The 19,302-nt window shown below is 55.2% G+C and overlaps 1 protein-coding gene across 5 annotated transcripts in view; it reads left to right on the top strand.

Moving 5' to 3' along the window:
* Nucleotides 1-19,302, top strand: part of Cux2 (cut like homeobox 2) — a 185,823-nt gene that overhangs the window by 160,787 nt on the left and 5,734 nt on the right. For 3 of the 5 annotated variants that reach the window (XM_040731236.1, XM_040731233.1, XM_040731232.1), the window contains exons 10-21: nt 1,900-2,004; nt 4,404-4,595; nt 4,672-4,730; nt 6,055-6,103; nt 6,178-6,298; nt 7,172-7,816; nt 8,477-8,578; nt 11,651-12,435; nt 13,072-13,237; nt 14,292-14,561; nt 16,416-16,604; nt 18,198-18,471. In XM_040731236.1, the coding sequence (XP_040587170.1) occupies nt 1,900-2,004; nt 4,404-4,595; nt 4,672-4,730; nt 6,055-6,103; nt 6,178-6,298; nt 7,172-7,816; nt 8,477-8,578; nt 11,651-12,435; nt 13,072-13,237; nt 14,292-14,561; nt 16,416-16,604; nt 18,198-18,471 (2,957 nt within the window). The remainder of the gene's footprint in view (nt 1-1,899; nt 2,005-4,403; nt 4,596-4,671; nt 4,731-6,054; nt 6,104-6,177; nt 6,299-7,171; nt 7,817-8,476; nt 8,579-11,650; nt 12,436-13,071; nt 13,238-14,291; nt 14,562-16,415; nt 16,605-18,197; nt 18,472-19,302) is intronic. The other 2 variants (XM_040731234.1, XM_040731235.1) reach the window with 2 other exon arrangements.

Genomic DNA, 19,302 nt, shown 5'->3' with positions numbered 1-19,302 from the left:
ACGGGAGCAGTGGCCCCTGGGAGGCAGGACCAGGGTGACAGTGTCTTTCCTGAGTTCAGCTCCCGTGGTTCGTTGGTTGGATTTTTTTGTGTGTTTTGAGGCAGGATCTGCTGTATCCCAGGCTGGCCTTGAACCGCCAGTGTAGCCAAGGATGACCTTGAACTCCTGGTCCTCCTGTCTCCACCTCCCCCGTGCTAGGATTACAGGTGTGTGCCGCCATCTCCAATTTATGCTTTCTATAAACTATGCTGGGGGTTGGAGCCCAACGCTTCCTGTGTGCGGAGCAAACACAGCCAACAGAGCCACACCTTCAGCCAGCTCCTGTGTGGGGTTTGATGGTTTTGTTGTTGTTCTCTCTCTCTCTCTCTCTCTCTCTCTCTCTCTCTCTCTCTCTCTCTCTCTCTCTGTGTGTGTGTGTGTGTGTGTGTGTGTGTGTGTGTGTGTGTGTGTGCATGTAACAGCTCTGGCTGGTCACTATGTAGGCCAGACTGTTCTGGAACTCACAGAGATCCACCTGTCTCTGTCTCCCGGGCACTGAATCTTTGAACTATGTGCACGAACGACCTCATTAGACCTACAAGGGCCAGGTGGTGGTGGCGCACGCCTTTAATCCCAGCACTTGGGAGGCAGAGGCAGGTGGATCTCTGTGAGTTCGAGACCAGCCTGGTCTACAAGAGCTAATTCCAGGACAGTCTGCAAAACCACAGAGAAACCCTGCCTTGAACCCCACCCCACAAAAAAAAGGACAGGCAGTGGGTTACAGATTGCTGACTCTGCTCTACACAGGCCACTATGTGGGACTGTTTACAATTAATGCCCACCTGTCACTCCTCCCAACCAACACCTTCACAATTAACCTCGCAGACGCCATCTCACAAATGCATGAGCTGACAGGTGTCACTGGTTCCACTAGCCAAAAGTGGGATTACTGGGCAAGGGGGTCTATGCTTTCAGGACACGGCAAATGGAGCCACACTGGTCCCCCCACCCCCTTTGCAGGGACCAGTCTGGTTGCCTGATGATGAAGCCAGTACCATGCGTCCAAACCTTCAGGTCTTTGCCAATGGCATGGGCTTCAGAAAAGAGGTCATAGCTCGGTGTGGTGGTGTACACCTGTGATAGAGACAGGAAGAACCAGGAACTCAAGGTCATCCTCAGCTACAGATCAACTTAAGAGCCAGCCCGGACTGTAGAAGATTCTATTCTACATGAGTAGACTTAAGCTCTACTGTAGACTCCTTTTAGCAAAGTACCCTGCTCTGTTTTTAATACCTCGACCTTGCAAAAGGGAAACTGAGGCCTCAGAAGGCCAAGTGGTTCTCCCAGAGGCCTATCACAGCCTATGAACTGGGGTCCCCTCTGCAGATGCCCCCGTTGGGGCACAGTCTAGACTCGGTGTCTTTGAACAGACGTAGACCTGAGTATATGACAGAACCACCTGGGAATGGGTGCAGGCAACCCCTTTCTGCCCTTCCCTCCCTGGCAGAAGGAGTGTTCTCACTTTTGGGGTCCCAGGCACCCCAGAATCATCTAGAGATGCCACTGGAAACCTCTGCTCTGTAATACCATCTCAACAGGAGAGGACAGGAGAGGGGAGAAGAGGAGAGGGGAGGAGAGGAGAGGGGAGGGGAGGGGAGGGAGGAGGAGAGGAGAGGAGAGGAGAGGAGAGGAGAGGAGAGGAGAGGAGAGGAGAGGAGAGGAGAGGAGAGGAGAGGAGAAGCTCTTCTTTATTATGTTCAGCTACGAGCTCAGTGACAGTGGTGACAGGCTTCCTAGGTCCTGGCCTGGGTTCAGGACCGATAACGAGGGGACCTAGATCCTCGAAGTCCCAGGATGGTGCAGGTATAGGGGTCCTTGTGCCCTTTGGGCTCTCACTTGCTGCCCTCTTCCCCTCCCCAGCGAGCAGAGGCTGCCCAGCGGGAGGTGGAGAGCCTGCGGGAGCAGCTGGCGTCTGTCAACAGCTCCATCGGCCTGGCTTGCTGTCCCGGGCAGGGATCCAGCGGGGTAAGGACTGAAGAGGGAAAGATCTGAGAAGACCACATCTCTGCACACAGGGGAAGCGGGTGGCACTGGGAGGGGGCTGTGGGGGTGAGCAGGGATGCACAGAGGACACTGTTAAGGTCAGCCTTGTAAAAACAAATGGTAACTGCAACCTGTTGTACCAGCAAGGGAACACTGTGGCCACCACTGTAAACGTTCAAGCCTCCACTGACTCCTGTTTAACAAAAAGCCTAAGTGTCCTTTGGATGTTTCCCTCACCTTGCCTGGGAATGCTGGAATTGTTCAGAGGCTAGAGAGGGCCACACCCACTGCAAGATGTGTGCCTCGATTCGGTCGAGGTGGCTGAGACGCAGTGTGGACGGTGGCCGTCAGGAGGTGCTGTTGAGCTTTGGTCTCGTATTGCCTGGTGGCTGCTTAGGACCCTGTGGCTCTGCTAGAAGACTTAGGCTTGCACTCAGCTCTTAAGTCCTAAAGCTTAAAGGTGACTCCCGAGGGAACTGCTCCTCCCGCCAGCCACATGCTATACAGAGCCCATCTCAGTTGTCAGCCCCGAGGTCCCTGAACAAGGTCAATCCACCTTTCCCCCTATTCCCCTTCCCAGCACCTCCTAGGGTCCTGGGGTCATTGCCTGCCTAAAGATTTTAGTCGCCACCCACCATTCTGCCCTTGGATCCTCTCCTGTCTGCCTCCTTCCCGTGTTTCTGCATGCCAAGTGGTTAGAGTCACAGTTCCTTACATGATCACAAGGGATCATGTAATACTTGGGCACGTATGTTATAGCACTCCTTCAGTGTGTACATTGGATGGTGTCTTTGTCTATAGCGGTGTCTGTGTGTGTGCACAGGCTGACCGGGCCTCAGTTTCCTCCCCTGTCTTCACCTATCTTACAGGAGTATAGAAAGGACGGCTTGGCTCACAGAAGATGCTGGAAAATAGCCAGTGCTTCTTTCTGACTGATAGCTAGCTCATGTCTTTGGTGCCTCTGCTCATCCATGTGCACATCTGGGATGACATATATCAGTGACTATGGGTCTTTGATGCAAGAAGTTTGCTCTGTGTGTGTGTGTGTGTGTGTGTGTGTGTGTGTGTGTGTGTGTGTGTGTGTGTGTGTGTGTGTGTGATCCAGGAAGATACATGTGACTGTCCCAGGAGGCAGTGTGGGTGATCTGTCAGGTGACTGTCCCACAGAAGTGTGTCTAGAGAGCAATGCAGTTTTGTTGCCCCTCTGGGGAGGGGTCACCAGTGGTTCTTAATTAACCCCCCTGGAACCTGCAAATGGCTAGCCAGCCACAGGGAGCCTGGCTGGTGTGGGAGGCAGTTTTCCTGAGCACAACAGTGGCGCTTGATGCTAATTAATTTAATGTATTAATGGCATCCGCTTCCTGTTTTAATTGGCATTTATCTCCAAGGAAGAAAGCAGGATTAGTAGTGGTAGGCTGTTTCTGTGCATGAAGGGTTTTTTTGTTTTGTTTTTTGTTTTTTCTCCTAAGTACTTCTTAGATTGTGTAACTGAGCCTGAGACTAGCCTGATCCAGGTCCCACAGATAGCAGCCTGTCCCTTGTCATAGGCACACAGGGGCAGTTTCCAAGCCCCCAGATGGGTGACAGGCCTGGAACAAATCAGGAGAGAACACATAACATGGCCTGTGGCTGGGGTATCTTTGTTCTAGCCCTGAGACTCTATGGTTCCCGGGATGGGTCCTTCCTTTGGGGTAGAACCCAGACGGACCGACAACCCAAACCTGTTTTGGAATTGGCCTTGCCACAGTTCCTCTCTGCTCAGCTTTTTTCTTTTCTGTGTGTGTACTTATACATACATGTACACATATGGGCATATATGTGCATGTGCGCGTTCCCATGTGTGTTGAAGTCAGAGGACAAGCTTGGATGCTGCCCCCCAGAGACTATCCGCCTTATTTTCTGAGGTAGATCTCTCACTGGCCTGGACCATGTAGACTAGGCTAGGCTGGCCAGCTACAGCTAGTGAGCTCCAGGGATCCATTGCGTATGCCTGCCCAGCACTGGGCTTACACATGGAGGCCACACTCAGCTCCTTCACATGTGCTCCACAGAAAAACTCAGGCCACCTCCTTGACAACAGAGGTCTTTTTTTTTTCTCAAGTTTTCTTGAGACAAGGCCCACTGTGTAGCTCCGGCTGACCTGGAGCCTTGTGGTCATCCTCCTGCCTCGACTCCAGAGTGCAAGGTTACCTCCACACCCAGTCATGGCTGTACCTTGACATCAAAGGTTTTGAATGAAGCATGGATTATGTAAGGGGGGCCGTGGAGGCCATACAACGGTATTGGATCACCAGATGGAATGTTCCCTCCTGCTTGGGATCCAGGGATGGCGTGCTCTGGTTCTTCTCCTCAAAGCCACTCACAACCCACTCTGTCCCCAGGAGAAGGTGAGCTTCGCGCTGTGTTCAGGGCCTCGGCTGGAGGCGGCGCTGGCCTCCAAGGACAGAGAAATCCTCAGGCTGCTGAAGGACGCCCAGCAGCTACGACACTCCTTGCAGGAGCTGGAGGAGGTCTCGGCCAACCAGATCGCTGACCTGGAGCGGCAGCTAGCAGCCAAATCTGATGCCATAGAGGCAGGTCCCAGGGTGGCAGGGGTGGTGGCAGGCTGGGAGCACGGGGCCAGCTTCACCGTGCCCATTTGTCTTCTAGAAACTACAAGAAAAGCTCGAGGCCCAGGCTGACTATGAAGAGATTAAAACAGAGCTGAGGTACAGTGCCGAACCATGCTGGCCTGGAAGCTCACGACCTCCCCGCCCAGCCTCCCGCTATGGTGACCACAGCTCCTCCAGTCAACACTTGGCCCATCAAAACTGGTCCAGTTCAAGCTAGGCATAGTGACATGTGATTGTTAGCCCAGCACTCAGGAGGCCAAGGCTGTCCTAGTTTAGTCTCTTCTGTGTGGTAAAGTGCTAACCAAAACCAACTTGTAGCTTACAGGTCCCAGACCGTTGTCAAGGGAGGCCAGGGCAGAAACCTGGAGGCAGGAGCTGGAGCAGAGCCCATGGAGGGGAGCTGCTTCCTGGCATGTTCCCCATGACTTGTTCAGCCTGCTTTCTTAGAGCACCCAGGACCACCTTGCTTGCAGAAGGGCTGGACCTTCCCACATCAGTCATTAGTCAAGGAAATGCCTCCACAGACTATAGGCCAATCCCACGGAGACATCATCTCAGTCAAGGTTCCCTCTTGCAATGACTCTAGCCTATGTCAAGTCAGCACCCTAGTCCTATTCCATGAAGATGTGGGGATAGTCATCCTGTCACGGTGTGGAGACTGGGGGCTCACACACCAGCCAGGTGGGATAAGCACAGGCCATGAGGATGGGGGGGGGGCTCACCAGACCCAGCTGCCTCCAGGAACCAATGGAACACGTTAACACACCTGTAACTTCAAGCCTACAATTGGCACAGTTTGCAGTAGACAGTTGACCCTTGATGTCTCCAGTGTCAGAGGCCTAAGCGCCCCGCCCCCACGATTGTGGTAGTGTACTCCATGGAACCCAGGCCCAGCCTCCTGTGACTTCATCATCCCTTCTCCCATGACCCCGAGTGCAATGGCCACACATCCCTCCATCCCCGCAGAGGCAGTTCAAAGCTCAGCATACAGCCCAGGGAAAATCCAATTTTGGTTTTTGGAACTTTCAGAAAAACTACACGTTTTATCATTTCCATCCATGTTCTGCTAAAAGCACAAGGCAGGGTAGCTCAGTGGCAGAGGACTTGCGTGGCATGCAGGTCACCCTGGGGTTCCTTCCCTAGGAATGGAGAAGGAGGTGAGAGACAGCTGGGAGAAAGAGGGAAGATCAGAGGTTGGAGGAACTCTACACCTGTAATCCCAGCCCTTGGGAGGTGGGGGCCGGAGGGTTGGGCCAGTCTCAGCAACATAGTGAGGCTAGCCTGAGCTACATGAGACCCACAGACCCAAGGTCGCCTGGGGAGAGGCTAGCAGCGAAGGCATAGGCAGTAAGTACCTCACCTGGGGCCTCTCCTCCTGCTGGGGCCCGCTGACCTTGGGCCTCTCTGCTCTCTCTGGCAGCATCTTAAGAGCCATGAAGCTGGCCTCCAGCACCTGCAGCCTCCCACAGGTACATGTCCCTGCCAGCATCCCTGTCCCCAAAAGCCAGCCACCCCCGGGCCTGCACCAGCCCCGCCTTCTCAGCCTTGCTTCCCGTCTCCTCAGGCCCTGACTAAGCCAGACGACCCGCTGCTCATGGCCAAGGAGGCTTTCTTTCCCACGCAGAAGTTCCTGCTGGAGAAGCCAGCACTGCTGGCCAGCCCTGGTAGGGGACAGGGGACACCGTGAGGGGCACTTGAGCTGGGGTCTGGGCAGGGATGCCCCGGGGCCACTGCCACCTAAGGCAGGCGTGCGGTATGAGCACCTGGTGTGGTCCCAAGGCTCCTGATGGTTTTCCGTGACCCTGAGTCCAGCTGACAGTGGGGCTTTAATAAGAAGGAGTCAGGAGGGGATAGTGGTGGCGCATGCCTTTAATCCCAGCACTCGGGAGGCAGAGGCAGGCGGATCTCTGTGAGTGAGTTCAAGGACAGCCTGGTCTACAGAGTGAGTTCCAGGACAGCCAAGGCTATACAGAGAAACCCTGTCTTGAAAAACAAAACAAACAAAAAAAGGAGTCAGGAGAGGGAGGTGTCCATACCCGCCCACCCCACAGCTGCCCCCAGGGATGGCCCACAGGTTTAAAAGGCCTTCTGCTCACAAGTGGCCTTTTAGCCCTGTGACCCTCCCCAAGAATATAGCAAGTTGGTTATTCATCCCTTCACGTCTACATTGAAAGTGCTGGGATGGCCTGAGTGATGGAGGCACAGAGGGACATAGGACACCCGCATGACCATGAGCCCATCCCTGCTTGCTAGGCTCCTACAAACTAGCATTTGAAGGGGGTCCGAGGAGGTGAGATTTGAGAATGGAGGGGAAACAACCAGTGTGGGCGTTTATGATCTCTGAGGTCTATAGCCTTTCCTTCTCTCTGTCCCTCCATAACCCCGTTTTTCCTGTCCCTACTCTGTCTGGACCGTCTCTGCCCCCTTGCTCTCCATCTTCCTCTCTGAACACCTCTCTTCCCTCTGCATACCCCTCTCCTCCATTACCACTGGCCCCTCTGTCCCTGTCTGGCTGTGCGTCCGTCCTGGTGTTCTAGAGGAGGACCCCTCGGAGGATGACTCTATCAAGGGTTCACTGGGCACGGAGCCCTCCTACCCTCCTCAGCTTCCACCCCCACCAGGCCCGGAAGACCCGCTGTCTCCGAGTCCTGGGCAGCCCCTGCTGGGTTCCAGCCTGGGTCCTGATGGGCCGAGGACTTTCTCATTGTCCCCCTTCCCCAGCCTGGCATCTGGGGAGAGGCTGGCTGGGGACCCGCTGCTGCCCAAGCACATAATGGGCCCGGCTGCCTTCAAAGGGGACGCGGGCAACCTGCTGGCATTCCCGCCGGCCTTCTATGGCGGTGCCAAGCCTCCAACGGCTCCCGCCACGTCGGCACTCGGCCCTGAGCCCACCGGGGCCCCGGAGCCTGTGGACGGGGCTGGGCCAGAGGAGGAGCAGCTGGACACGGCCGAGATCGCCTTCCAGGTGAAGGAGCAGTTGCTGAAGCATAACATTGGCCAACGTGTGTTTGGCCACTATGTGCTGGGACTGTCGCAGGGCTCGGTGAGCGAGATCCTGGCACGGCCCAAGCCGTGGCGCAAGCTCACGGTGAAGGGTAAGGAGCCCTTCATCAAGATGAAGCAGTTCCTGTCGGACGAGCAGAACGTGTTGGCCCTGCGCACCATCCAGGTGCGGCAGCGAGGTGAGCCATGACGCAGCCCCGCCACCGTTCAGCGCCATGTGCCGCCCCGTGCCTCAGTTTCCTCCTTTCCAGGGAAAGGCGTGCAGCCTCCTTCCTTCACTGGGCCATCCACCCCCCACTTTTACACCCTCCCCAGCCTATCCCTCCTGCCAGGGCATTTCACCCTAGGCTCTGGGTCAGTTCCTCAGTTTCCCCATCCGTCAGCTCTCTGAAGAGGGAGGGACTGAAAGGACCCAGAATGCTGACCACTGCACCAGGATGGGTGCTCAAAAGTGTTAGCTACCTGGGCAGTGGTGGCGCACGCCTTTAATCCCATCACCCGGGAGACAGAGGCAGGGGGATCTCTGTGAGTTCGAGACCAGCGAGTTCCAGGATAGACAAGGCCGCACAGAGAGACCCTGACTTTAAAAAAAAAAGTGTTAGCCATTACCATTATCGTCTGTTACTGCTGAGCCAGGGACGCATGGCTCAGTGTTAAGCACTGGCCCTGGGTTCTAACCCCAAAGCCAGAGTCACTATGCCATCTACCGTTTGTCACATCGAGTAAGCTGTGGCTCTGCACTCCCTGAGGACAGTCTGGCCCACACCCTCCTGCCTGCCTCCAGGGCCTGACACCCCTACCCGCAGGCCCCACAGCCGCCACCTTCGTGCCTTCCCCAGGCAGCATCACCCCAAGAATCCGCACACCTGAGACAGGCTCAGACGAGGCGATTAAGAGTATCCTGGAACAGGCCAAGAAGGAGATCGAGTCTCAGAAGGGAGGTGAGTAGCCCTCAGCCGGTGACCTCTGATCCCTGCCAGCACCTCAAGGCTGCTCTCAGCAAGGTCTCCGCGGCCGCCTGTGATCCCAGAGCGTTCCAGGGGCCAGAAGGACTTTTCTGGAGTGCAAACACAGGTATCCCCCGGGGCTCCCTGCTGCTCCCAGCTGTTCAGCAGGAACTCCAGGCCCAGTCTTCACACCCTCCACACCTCTCACAGGACCCCTACCCAGGACATCTAACCAACTCCCACTCACTTCCTTATGTTTCGCCTCCTCCAGGAAGCCCCCCACTTTACCCAGGTGGGCTGGGGGGCTGCCCATGTGCCTGACATCTTTCCAGGTAACCTACAGTATGAGGTTAACTGGACTGGCCACAGTCCTGGCTCTGCTGTTGATTAGCAGTGTGCCTGGGGCTGGTGACCGGGCCTTTCTCTGCCTCCCTCCTCTCATCTTCAAGATGGGGTGGTGTTAGCCCACCTTTCTGAAAACTGGGGGGATCGAGTGAGGTTGGTAATGGGGCAGGGGGTGGGGTGTGGAGGGCGGGTACACAGAAGAATGTGGACAGAGCCATGTAGTCAAAACCATCTTCCAGCCAGGTGGTGATGCACACCTTTAATCCCAGCACTCGGGAGCAGAGGCAGGTGAATTTCTGTGAATTCCAGACCAGCCTGATACACTAGCTGAGTTCTAGGACAGCCAGGGTTTCAAAGAGAAACCCTATCTTGAAAAAAAAAATCTTCCTAGTCTTCGTTGTGATTGTGCAGTCAGTAGCTCTGATCACGTGTTTGTCTCTGCCACTGGCTTGGGGGCTTCTGCGACCAGACCCAAGTTGAACACTTACACCTTACACTCAATGCTGGATTCACAGCTCCCACCCCACTGTGCAGTGTCTGCTGCCCCCTGGTGGATGATCAATGCAAGTGTCCCAGTTGCAAAGTCCTATGAGGAAAATGTACCCCTGCCTGCCCCCTCCCCTGTGAGGCGCCACAGGGGAGGGGGCATGCCTGGTGGGCAGGTGTCTACACTGCCCCACTGTCTAGTCCTCAGAGCCACTCGTGATACATTTTTAAAGCAGTTCCTGCTGCTTGACAGACAGGGCTACAGACATAGTGAGACATAGTAGCAAGTCCTTAAGGAGTTCAGTCACGTGGGCTCTTGGTGCCTGAGGCCACAGTGCTTCCCCCAGGGCGAGGAACAGACACTGGGAAGGGTTAAAAGTGAGCAGAAGCCCTAGGGAAATGTTCGTGCTAGTGCAGGGCCAGCAACAAGAGACTAAGTTACAAGAGTAGGCACACACCCCAGCTCCCATCTCCACAAGCCTGGAACAGCTGGAAGGAGCCACGTGAAGGGAACTAGTCATTGCTCAGGAGGAAGAGCACCTGGGCAGCTGCTAGCTCCAGGTGTCTGCTTGGGGGGGGGGGGAGTTATACAACCTCCTTATGATGGTCACAGGCTAGCCAGGCAGTGTTGGCGCACACCTTTAATCCCAGCACTTGAGAGGCTGAGGCAGGTAGATCTCTGAGTTCGAGGCCAGTTACAGAACTTACGTTCAAGGACAGCCAGGACTACACAAAAAAACCCTGTCTCAAAAAAAAAAAAAACAAAAACAAAGTGGGAGTGGGGAGGGATAGCCCTCCCATCCCGATAAACAGCCCTTCCCCACTTCAGCCTGTTGCTGGACAGTACTTTGAAGTCATGTGACAGGCGCTTCCTGGGTTGTCACCCTTCACTGCCCTCATTGTTTAAATGTTTTTCTAGGTCACAGTTTGGATCCATGACTGAATACTGTTCTATTGCCTTTTACTGGAAAAAACAAATAATGTCTGTGTGGTGGTTCCTGGGATACGGTGTACACAGGAGGGTCCTGGTGTCCTGTCTGGCCCAGAGGCAGCACCTAATCATATCCTGACCAATGGCTGTTCCTGGGGCTTAGCCTGAGTCTGCCCTTGGTTTGTGACATTCTCTCTGCTCACTTCCTGTGTGGCCTTCTCTGTGTATGTGTTCATTCACTTATTCATATGGCCAGTTGAGCCTCTGGGGACTATGGCCCCCACCCACAGGGAGCCCTCAAGCCTCTGACCTGACTTTCCCCTTCCCTGGGATAGCTGTCAACCTGTTGGGTTTTTTGTTTTGTTTTTGTTTTTCCTATCAGCCCGTCGTGTTAATTTCCCCCTAAATCATGTTGTTTAATTTACTTGCTTGGTGCTTCTTGGAGACATGTTATACTTACGATTTTTTTTTATACATGGGACAGGGTTTCTCTGTGTAGCCCTGACTGCCCTGGAACTTGGTCTGTAGCCCAGGCTGGCCTGGAACTCGGAGAGATCCCCCTGTCTCTGAGCGCTGGGAAAGGTGTGCTCCATCCCCCTGTCTCTGAGCGCTGGGAAAGGTGTGCTCCACCGCAGCCATCCTGTGGAGTCTGTAGTGCTTTCTTTTACGCCCTAGGCTATGTTACTGAGATCCCTGCCTGGCTTTGCCGGGAACTCCCGTTTCTCTGCCGTGTAGTATTCCACTCTGCCCACACTAATGGTCGTTATCCAGTCTTTTGTCTTTGGACATTTGGGTTTCCGCCATGATTTTGCTCTGGAATACTGGAAAGAGCTACTTCTGCTGTCCTCTTTCTTGACCTTGAGCTTTTACATGGTGGGTTCACAGCGAGCATAAAAGGCATTGCTTTGGTTTTGACACCTGTCTTATCTCTGTTTACTTTTTCCACATATACTAAGATTTTGCTTTTTTTTTTAATGAATGCCTGCCTAATATTCCACTAGATTGCAGGGTGTTGGTGGCGCACGCCTTTAATCCCAGCACTGGGAAGGCAGAGGCAGGCGGATCTCTGTGAGTTCAAGGCCAACCTAGTCTACAAAGTGAGTTCCAGGACAGCCTCCAAAACAATACAGAGAAACCCTGTCTCGAAAACAAACAAACAAACAAAAATCCACTAGATTGACCATTACTTACTTGACCAGTTGTTGGACACAGAGGTTGTCCCCACATTTAGGTGGTATAAACACAGATGCTTCATACTTGTCCCTGATGATGGGCCCTTGTCCACCCTGTCACCTTTCCCACAGGTGAGCCCAAGAACTCCACAGCCTCTGTGAGCATCTCCAACGGCACAGCCTCCTCCAGCACCTCAGAAGACGCCATCAAGAACATTCTGGAACAAGCCCGCCGAGAGATGCAAGCCCAGCAGCAGGCCCTGCTGGAGATGGAGTCGGGACCCAGGGGCCGCTCTGTGCCTCCCTCTCCTCCAGAGCGACCCTCACTGGCCACTGTGAGCCAGAATGGGGCCCTGACCTGCGTGAAGCAGGAGGACCCTGGCGGCGGTGGCTGCAGCAGCAGCAGCAGCAGCAATGCGCAGGCGCCGCTCGCTGTCCTGTCCCCGGCTGTGTTTGTGCAGCGGATCATCCGCAAGGTGAAGTCCGAGATTGGTGATGCCGGCTATTTTGACCACCACTGGGCATCGGACCGCGGCCTGCTCAACCGTCCCTACGCCTCCGTGTCGCCCTCCCTCTCCTCCTCTTCCTCCAGCTACTCCGGACAGCCCAATGGGCGAGCCTGGCTCCGCGGGGATGAGGCAGCCCTCGCCCCTGAGGACGAAGCAACCACGGGCGAGGATGAGGCCCCCAGAGTGGGAGAACTCAAGGCCGAGGCCGGGGTCCCGGAGGTGGGTAGCGGGCGGCTGCCCTACTACCCGGCCTATGTGCCTCGCACACTCAAGCCCACCGTGCCGCCCCTGACGCCTGAGCAGTACGAGCTGTACATGTACCGGGAGGTGGACACGCAGGAGCTGACCCGCCAGGTCAAAGAGAAGCTGGCCAAGAACGGCATCTGCCAGCGCATCTTTGGGGAAAAGGTGCGGACCACGGGGAAGCTGGGGACACAGGAATTAAGGCCCTGCGAGACACTGGTCCTAAGGCCTGGAGCCCGGGTGGGAAGCCACTCCTCAGGAGCCCAGTCAGATGTCTGGCATCTAGTCATCCCTGGACACTGGGTCAGTTAACAGCCAGTGCCCTGCCCCCACACTCCTCCAAGAGGTCCCCTGGCCCAGCCCCTGAGGTTAAGGACTCAGCCCAGCCCAGCCCTGTGCCTTAATGTCCCCAGCTGGTGCTTGAACATTGGGTTTAAGTAGCAAAGGTTCGCTGGGCGGTGGTGGTGCACGCCCTTAGTCCCAGCACCCTGGAGGCAGAGGCAGGCAGATCTCTGTGTTCAAGGCCAGCCTGGTATACCGAGCTAGTTCCAGGACAGCCTCCAAAACAATTCAGAGAAACCCTGTCTTGAGAAAACAAAACAGAAAAGCAGAGGTTCGAGAAAGAGTCACGAAGCCAGAGCTGGGAGAAAAAACTTAAGAGGGAGGTGCACGGTAGCATCCTAGAGGAGACCATGGCCCTTAAGGGTTACATGGGAGTTCTGTGGAGAGCTGGTCCTAAAGGGCCTGGGAGGAGCCAGGAAGGCCACGTACGGGATTTGCTAATCTGCCTTCCACCTGTAGGTCCTGGGACTGTCCCAGGGCAGCGTGAGTGACATGCTGTCACGGCCAAAGCCATGGAGCAAGCTGACACAAAAGGGCCGAGAGCCCTTTATCCGAATGCAGCTGTGGCTGTCAGACCAGCTGGGCCAGGGCCAGGCCCCAACCCAGCAGCCCAGTGCCACGCAGGGTGAGTACAGGGGACAGGGCCCCCGTAGGGTCTACCCCAAATCAGTCCCTCTCTGCATCCCCAACTCCATTCTACAGTCCCCAGTGTTGCCACCTGGGTCACGTGTTCCTAATCCATGCCTCTGCTCCCCCTGGAAGGAAGTTTCCTCCCAGCAGAAGTGCAGAAGGCTTGGCCCAGGCATTTAGAGCAGGCAGGACACACACGACCAGTGGAGTCCTGTGCCCCGCCCCCGCGTTATCAAACCTCCCCAGAGAACCCGGTATTACAGCTCTTTAGGATCTGTCTTAGCCCAGACCTGGGCCATTCAGCTGTTCAGTAATGACATCATGGGCAGGGTGGAGCCTGAACTTGGGGGGGGGGGGAATGGAGGTGCAGGGAGCTGCCTGGAGTCACAGGGCCAGTATGCAGGGCTGCTGGGGTCCTGTGGGTGGCACTTATTTCAGCACATGTGGTAGCTGGCAGGATGGCCCACCTGCCCCAGAGACCACAGAGACAATGATCCTAGGCCAGGACCAGAGCCCACACTCGATAACCCCACCTGTTAGGTGGGGATCCATCGAAGCCATACATCGAGTCACAGAAATAATCAGGACTGCCAGCAGGGTTACAAACCTGAACAGAGTGTCTTCCAGGTGACAGTTTCACCTTAGAGCTCCCTCCCTGTCAGTTAGTGACTACAAAACAAGAACAGGCTGCAGACAGACAGGCAAAGCAATGGCAGGTGGCTGGCAGGGACTCACAGACAGGCAGCAGACAGGCAGGCAGCAGTCTGGGGCAGAGGCAGGAGGACTATGAGCTCAAGGCCAGTTTTTGCAATGTACAGAGGCCCATATGAAATTTTTGAAAAGAGTTGAACTATTGTTCATTGGTAGGGTGTTTGCCTAGCACATCAAGGCACTGGTTCAGCTCCCAGAACCATAGAAAAGGGAAAAGCTACGTACCGTGAGGACCCCTGGACAGTCCCTTCTTAGGGTGCACCATGCCTTGGTTCCAGTATCATCCTGCCCAGCCACGCCCAGTGGTGGTGACCACCCTGCTGTCTCTTCCCCTACAGCCAGTCCCACTGAGCCGAGGTCCTCACCATCACCTCCCCCAAGCCCCATGGAGCCTGAAAAGACTTCCCAGGAGCCCCTGGGTCTGTCACTGGAAAGCAGCAAAGAGAACCAGCAGCCTGAGGGTCGGGCCAGCTCCTCCCTGGGTGGGAAACCCCTCTCAGGCAGCCAGGCTGCGGGGGGCATCCAGGAGATGGTGGCCATGTCCCCAGAGCTGGACACATACTCCATCACCAAGAGGGTCAAGGAGGTCCTCACAGACAACAACCTAGGTATGTGCCGCGGTGCTGCCTGCAGCCCTAGACTAGTTTTCCCGGGCTTTGAGCAAAATGCCACTGGGACTTTCTAGTGACCTCAGGGTCTGCCAGTTCTGAGTATGCAGGACCAGCGTGAGGCGCGCGCGCCTCTGACCACCACTCCTACTGAGGAACTAGGGGCCCAGCCTGTCTCTCAAAAGTGCCCTGCAGCAGACCTCAGCCCCAGTCAGCCACATCGTGGTGGCGCACACCTCTAACCTCAGCACTTGGAAGGCAGAGGCAGACGGGATCTCTGAGTTCAGTCTGGGCTACAGTGACTTCCAGGAGAGCATGTCTTGACAAACAAACAAGCAAAGCAATTCCCCTTCTCTGTAGCAACAGTGATGCTCACCATGGGACCAGAGGCAGGGTGAGACAATCCTCTGAATCATAGATGGGTGCCAGCTCTGTCCCCCAACAGCTGTCACTACAGTTTCTATTAGAGAGGAACACAGTGTTGTCCCAGAATACCCAACACGAACTGGGCACAGTACTCATTCAGTAGTCCTAGCACTTAGGAGACTGAGGCAGGAGGATAGCCACAAGTTCAAAACCTGACTGAGCTACAGCGTGAGACCTTTTCTCAAAAAAAAAAAGTTTAAAAATTCAGTAACAAAGACTAGCTCAGTGGTGGTGGCATACACCTTTAATCCCAGCACTCACTCAGGAAGCAGAGGCAGGAGGATCTCTGTGAGTTTGAGACCAACCTGGTCTACAGAGTGAGTTCCAGGACAGGCTCCAAAGCAATATAGAGAAACCCAGTCTGGAAAAAAAAAGTGAAAGAAAGGCTAAGCAGATTTTCAGCTGATGAAGGGCCTGAGTTCACATCCCCGGCTATGTTAAAAACCAAGCATGGGGACTGGAAAGATGGTTCAGTGGTTAGGGACACTGGTTGCTCTTCTAGAGGACCTGGGTTCAATTTCTAGCTTACAATCATCTGTAACTCTAGTTCCGGGAATCTAGTACCCTCTTCTGACCTACTAGGGTACTAGACATGCAGTGGTGTACAGACAGATATACATGCAGGCAAAATACCCAGACACACAAATAAAATAAAAGCAGACAAAGATCTGTATATAATGGTGCACATCTGTAACTCAGAGTTGGGGCAGAGACAGGCGGACCCCTGGCCAGCCAGGAAATAGTGAGCTCCAGGTCTGGTGAGAGGTCCAGTCTCCAAAAGCTGAGGGTTAAAGCCATTGAGGAAGACACCCAGCGTTGACCTATGACCTCCCTGTGAAGGCAGCTGGGACCAGGTGTGTCCTGCATCCCTGCCACCAGTACTTGAAAGCCTGGGGCAGGAGGATTACAAGTTTGAGGCTAGCCTCGGCTACCAAGCAAGATTCTTCTCAGAACACACAAGAAGCTAAAGAGGGACAGGGTTGGCAGAAATGGGTAGCATGGAGCTTGCCTGACATGCTCGGGGGCTGTGGTTTGACCCTGGCACCCTCCCTACCAAATATAGTCTATAGCCCGGGTGCTCTTGGGCAGAGATCCCTCTAGGCTAATCCTGGAGGATATAATTAGTGGGTCAGAGGTCAGACACGTTTGAAGTTTGGATTGCACCAAGGTATCCTCCAGGAAGGAGGGTGCAAGCTTCCGTACAGTACTGGGTGTCTGCTGGCAGTTTGGAGGGATGGTCCCCTGGGAACAAAAAACTGTACTAACAGAAGACAGTTTTTGTGTTACTGTCCAGTGCCAACCCTCCCCAGTCTCTTGTGTGGAAAGAGTCCCAGGCCACCCTCCCTGGCCTGCTCCTCCCCTGCCTCTCCCGGGAGTGGGTCTCTGTGCTTGGCCTGGGGTGACAGTTGCCCTCTGCCCTGTCCCCAGGGCAGCGGTTGTTTGGTGAGAGCATCCTGGGGCTGACACAGGGCTCCGTGTCAGACCTGCTGTCGAGGCCCAAGCCCTGGCACAAGCTGAGCCTGAAGGGTCGGGAGCCTTTCGTGCGCATGCAGCTGTGGCTGAGCGACCCCCACAACGTGGAAAAGCTGCGGGACATGAAGAAACTGGAGAAGAAAGGTGAGGTCCAGGCCGGGTCCCAGCCACGCTTCGAAACCCCCCTCTGGCAGCAATCCAGATGCCCACCTCCCCCACCAAAGCCACCAAAACCCCATGTGACAGCTCTCATGCCATCCACACATCCAGAGCTGCTGCAGTCTTGCCAACGGCAGCTGCACGCTGTCCCCAGATCCCCCTCAGGCCTCCCCCTCTCTTCTAGATAATTCTCTCTCCTCCGCCCCTTACACAGCCTATGTAGCAGAGAGCGGGCCCACCCAGGGTCCCAGTAGTTCCTTCAAGCGCATGCTCCCCGGGGGCTGGGGAAGTAGTGTCACCGTTGATAGAGCTTACCTAGCAGTCATGAACCCTGGGTTCATTCACCAACACTGGGCTGTGTCAGACCTTGTCTCACACAAATCAAAGCAGGCTATGCCTCTGTAGTGTCGTCCTGCATTGTCAGTGAACTTGTGGTGGTGACCACACCCTTTGGAGGTGGCTTTAGGTGCAGAGGTGACCCGTTATAAGGCAGAGGAGGGGGCTTGACGGGGGAGAGCCACAGCACACATGGGCGGAGAGCACGGGAGTGCCACTACAAGCCTCCAGTGACCTGAAGACTCCAGCTAGGCCCCACCGCTTCAAGTTCCCAGCCCCGGCTTCCAGTGCCTCTCAGCCGGGTCTAAGCCTCTGTTGCGAGTCTTTCTCTGTCCTGCCAACCAGCTCCCGAATAACCACATGAAGACTCATGTTAATTATGGAAGCTCAGGTTCTTTCTAACTAGCTCTTACAACTTAAACTAACCCATTTCTCTTAATTTACTTTTTGCCATGTGGCTTTATCATCGAATCTCTGTATCTGGTTTGGTGACTCCGCCTTCTTTCCAGCATTCTCTCTGCCCCCAAAATCCTGCCTAGCTGTTGGCCATTTAGCTTTTTTATTAAACCAATCACAGTGACATATCTTCACACAGTGTAAAGGAACACCCCACAGCAGCCTCTGGAGAACCTTCTAGATCTAAGCCACAGCAGAACCCCTGTTCACATTTTGTTGTGAGGTCACCATGCATCCTACAATAAGAGGATTTATTCAAAGTGGCCCCTCACACAACAAGATGTTCTGAAACTTAGTGGCACTTGGTTTTTTTTGTTTTTTTGTTTTTTGTTTGGTTTTACGAGACAGGGTTTCTCTGTACTGTTTTGGAGGCTGTCGGTCCAGCCCAGCCTCGAACTCACAGAGATCCGCCTGCCTCTGCCTCCCGAGTGCTGGGATTAAAGGTGTGCGCCACCACCACCTGGCTTTAGTGGCACTTCTAACAGTCTCGATGGCCACAGAGCTCCCCAGTTTGAGCACCCTCTGCCTGCAAGACTCCCTTGTGGTCTCTGGAGTGGCTGTGCTCCAGGACCCGCCCTAACCCCAGCTGGCCTCACAGGCAACAGGGTGCCAGCAGGAGACAGGCCAGGATCTCAGCGTAGTCGGGGGAGGAGGGACAGCATGGGAGGGGGGCATGGAGGGCTCTGCTGGGCTGTCTGGACCCTGCCCCTGCAGGTCTGCCATCCCTGCCAAGTGCCAAGCAAGTGTGATGTTGGTGGCCCATCAGCCTGCCCCCTCTCTCCCCAGCCTATCTGAAGCGCCGCTACGGGCTCATCAGCACAGGCTCTGACAGCGAGTCACCGGCCGTGCACTCAGAGTGCCCCAGCCCCTGTCAGCAGCCACAGGAGCTGAGCCTCATGCAGGCCAAGAAGCCTCGAGTGGTGCTGGCGCCTGCGGAAAAGGAGGCGCTGCGGAGGGCCTACCAGCTGGAGCCTTACCCGTCACAGCAGACCATAGAGCTGCTGTCATTCCAGCTCAACCTCAAGACCAACACCGTCATCAACTGGTTCCACAACTACAGGTAGCCCGGGGGGGGGGGGGGGACGGAACACGGGGGACGGGACACCCAAGTCACGGAGCAGCAGCAGAGAGAGGGCCTTGAGGGACCCAGTCAGCCCTGGGAACACAGAGGGCCGCAGGGGACACAGGGTCATAAGGAAGGCTCAGAGGCTCATGGGAACACCTGAGGGTGGTTCCGGCCTGGGGGCTGCAGCTGGATCACAAAGCTACTTCTAGATTCCCAGATGCGCTAACTCTGTCACCTCCAGCAGAGGGATCCTGAGCCCCGTGTTGTAAGCTGTGAGCAAGGACCACAGTGCACCCCCTGGTCGGTGTTGATGCTTATGTAAAGACCTGGCACGGGCAGCACTGACGGTGCGAGTCTGACGTCACCTCCACTCTGTGCAGTGTCCTCTAGGAAGGAACAGATTGGGCCAAGACCTGAGGCATCTCCGGCCTGAGCTAGCAGGGTCTCGTGGTCTCTTCTGCACATGAGACCAAAAGAACACCTGCCCATTGCAGCCTCAGGTGTGGCGGTTCCTCCAAGTGTGGCTCCTTTTTTTGTTTTGTTTTGGTTTTTTTGTTTGTTTGTTTGTTTGTTTTTTCCAGACCGGGTTTCTCTGTATTGCTTTGGAAGCTGTCCTGGAACTCACTCTGTAGACCAGGCTGGTCTCGAACTCACGGAGATCCGCCTGCCTCTGTCTCCCGTGTGGCTCCTTTCTTAGGCCTTTCCATTCTGTAGGCCAGATCCCAGAGGTCCCAAGTGCTGTGGCTTTGGCGAGGCCATAGAGCTTCCCAAGACTGGCCTAGGACCCCCCCTGAAGGAGGCTTATGGAGATTGTAAGGATCATCT

The sequence above is a fragment of the Mesocricetus auratus genome, unplaced genomic scaffold (assembly GCF_017639785.1).
Source record: "Mesocricetus auratus isolate SY011 unplaced genomic scaffold, BCM_Maur_2.0 Super-Scaffold_100025, whole genome shotgun sequence".
NCBI classification, from domain to species: Eukaryota; Metazoa; Chordata; class Mammalia; order Rodentia; family Cricetidae; genus Mesocricetus; species Mesocricetus auratus.
Note: the sequence above shows the minus strand (reverse complement) of the source record. Positions and strands in the feature narration are given on the sequence as shown.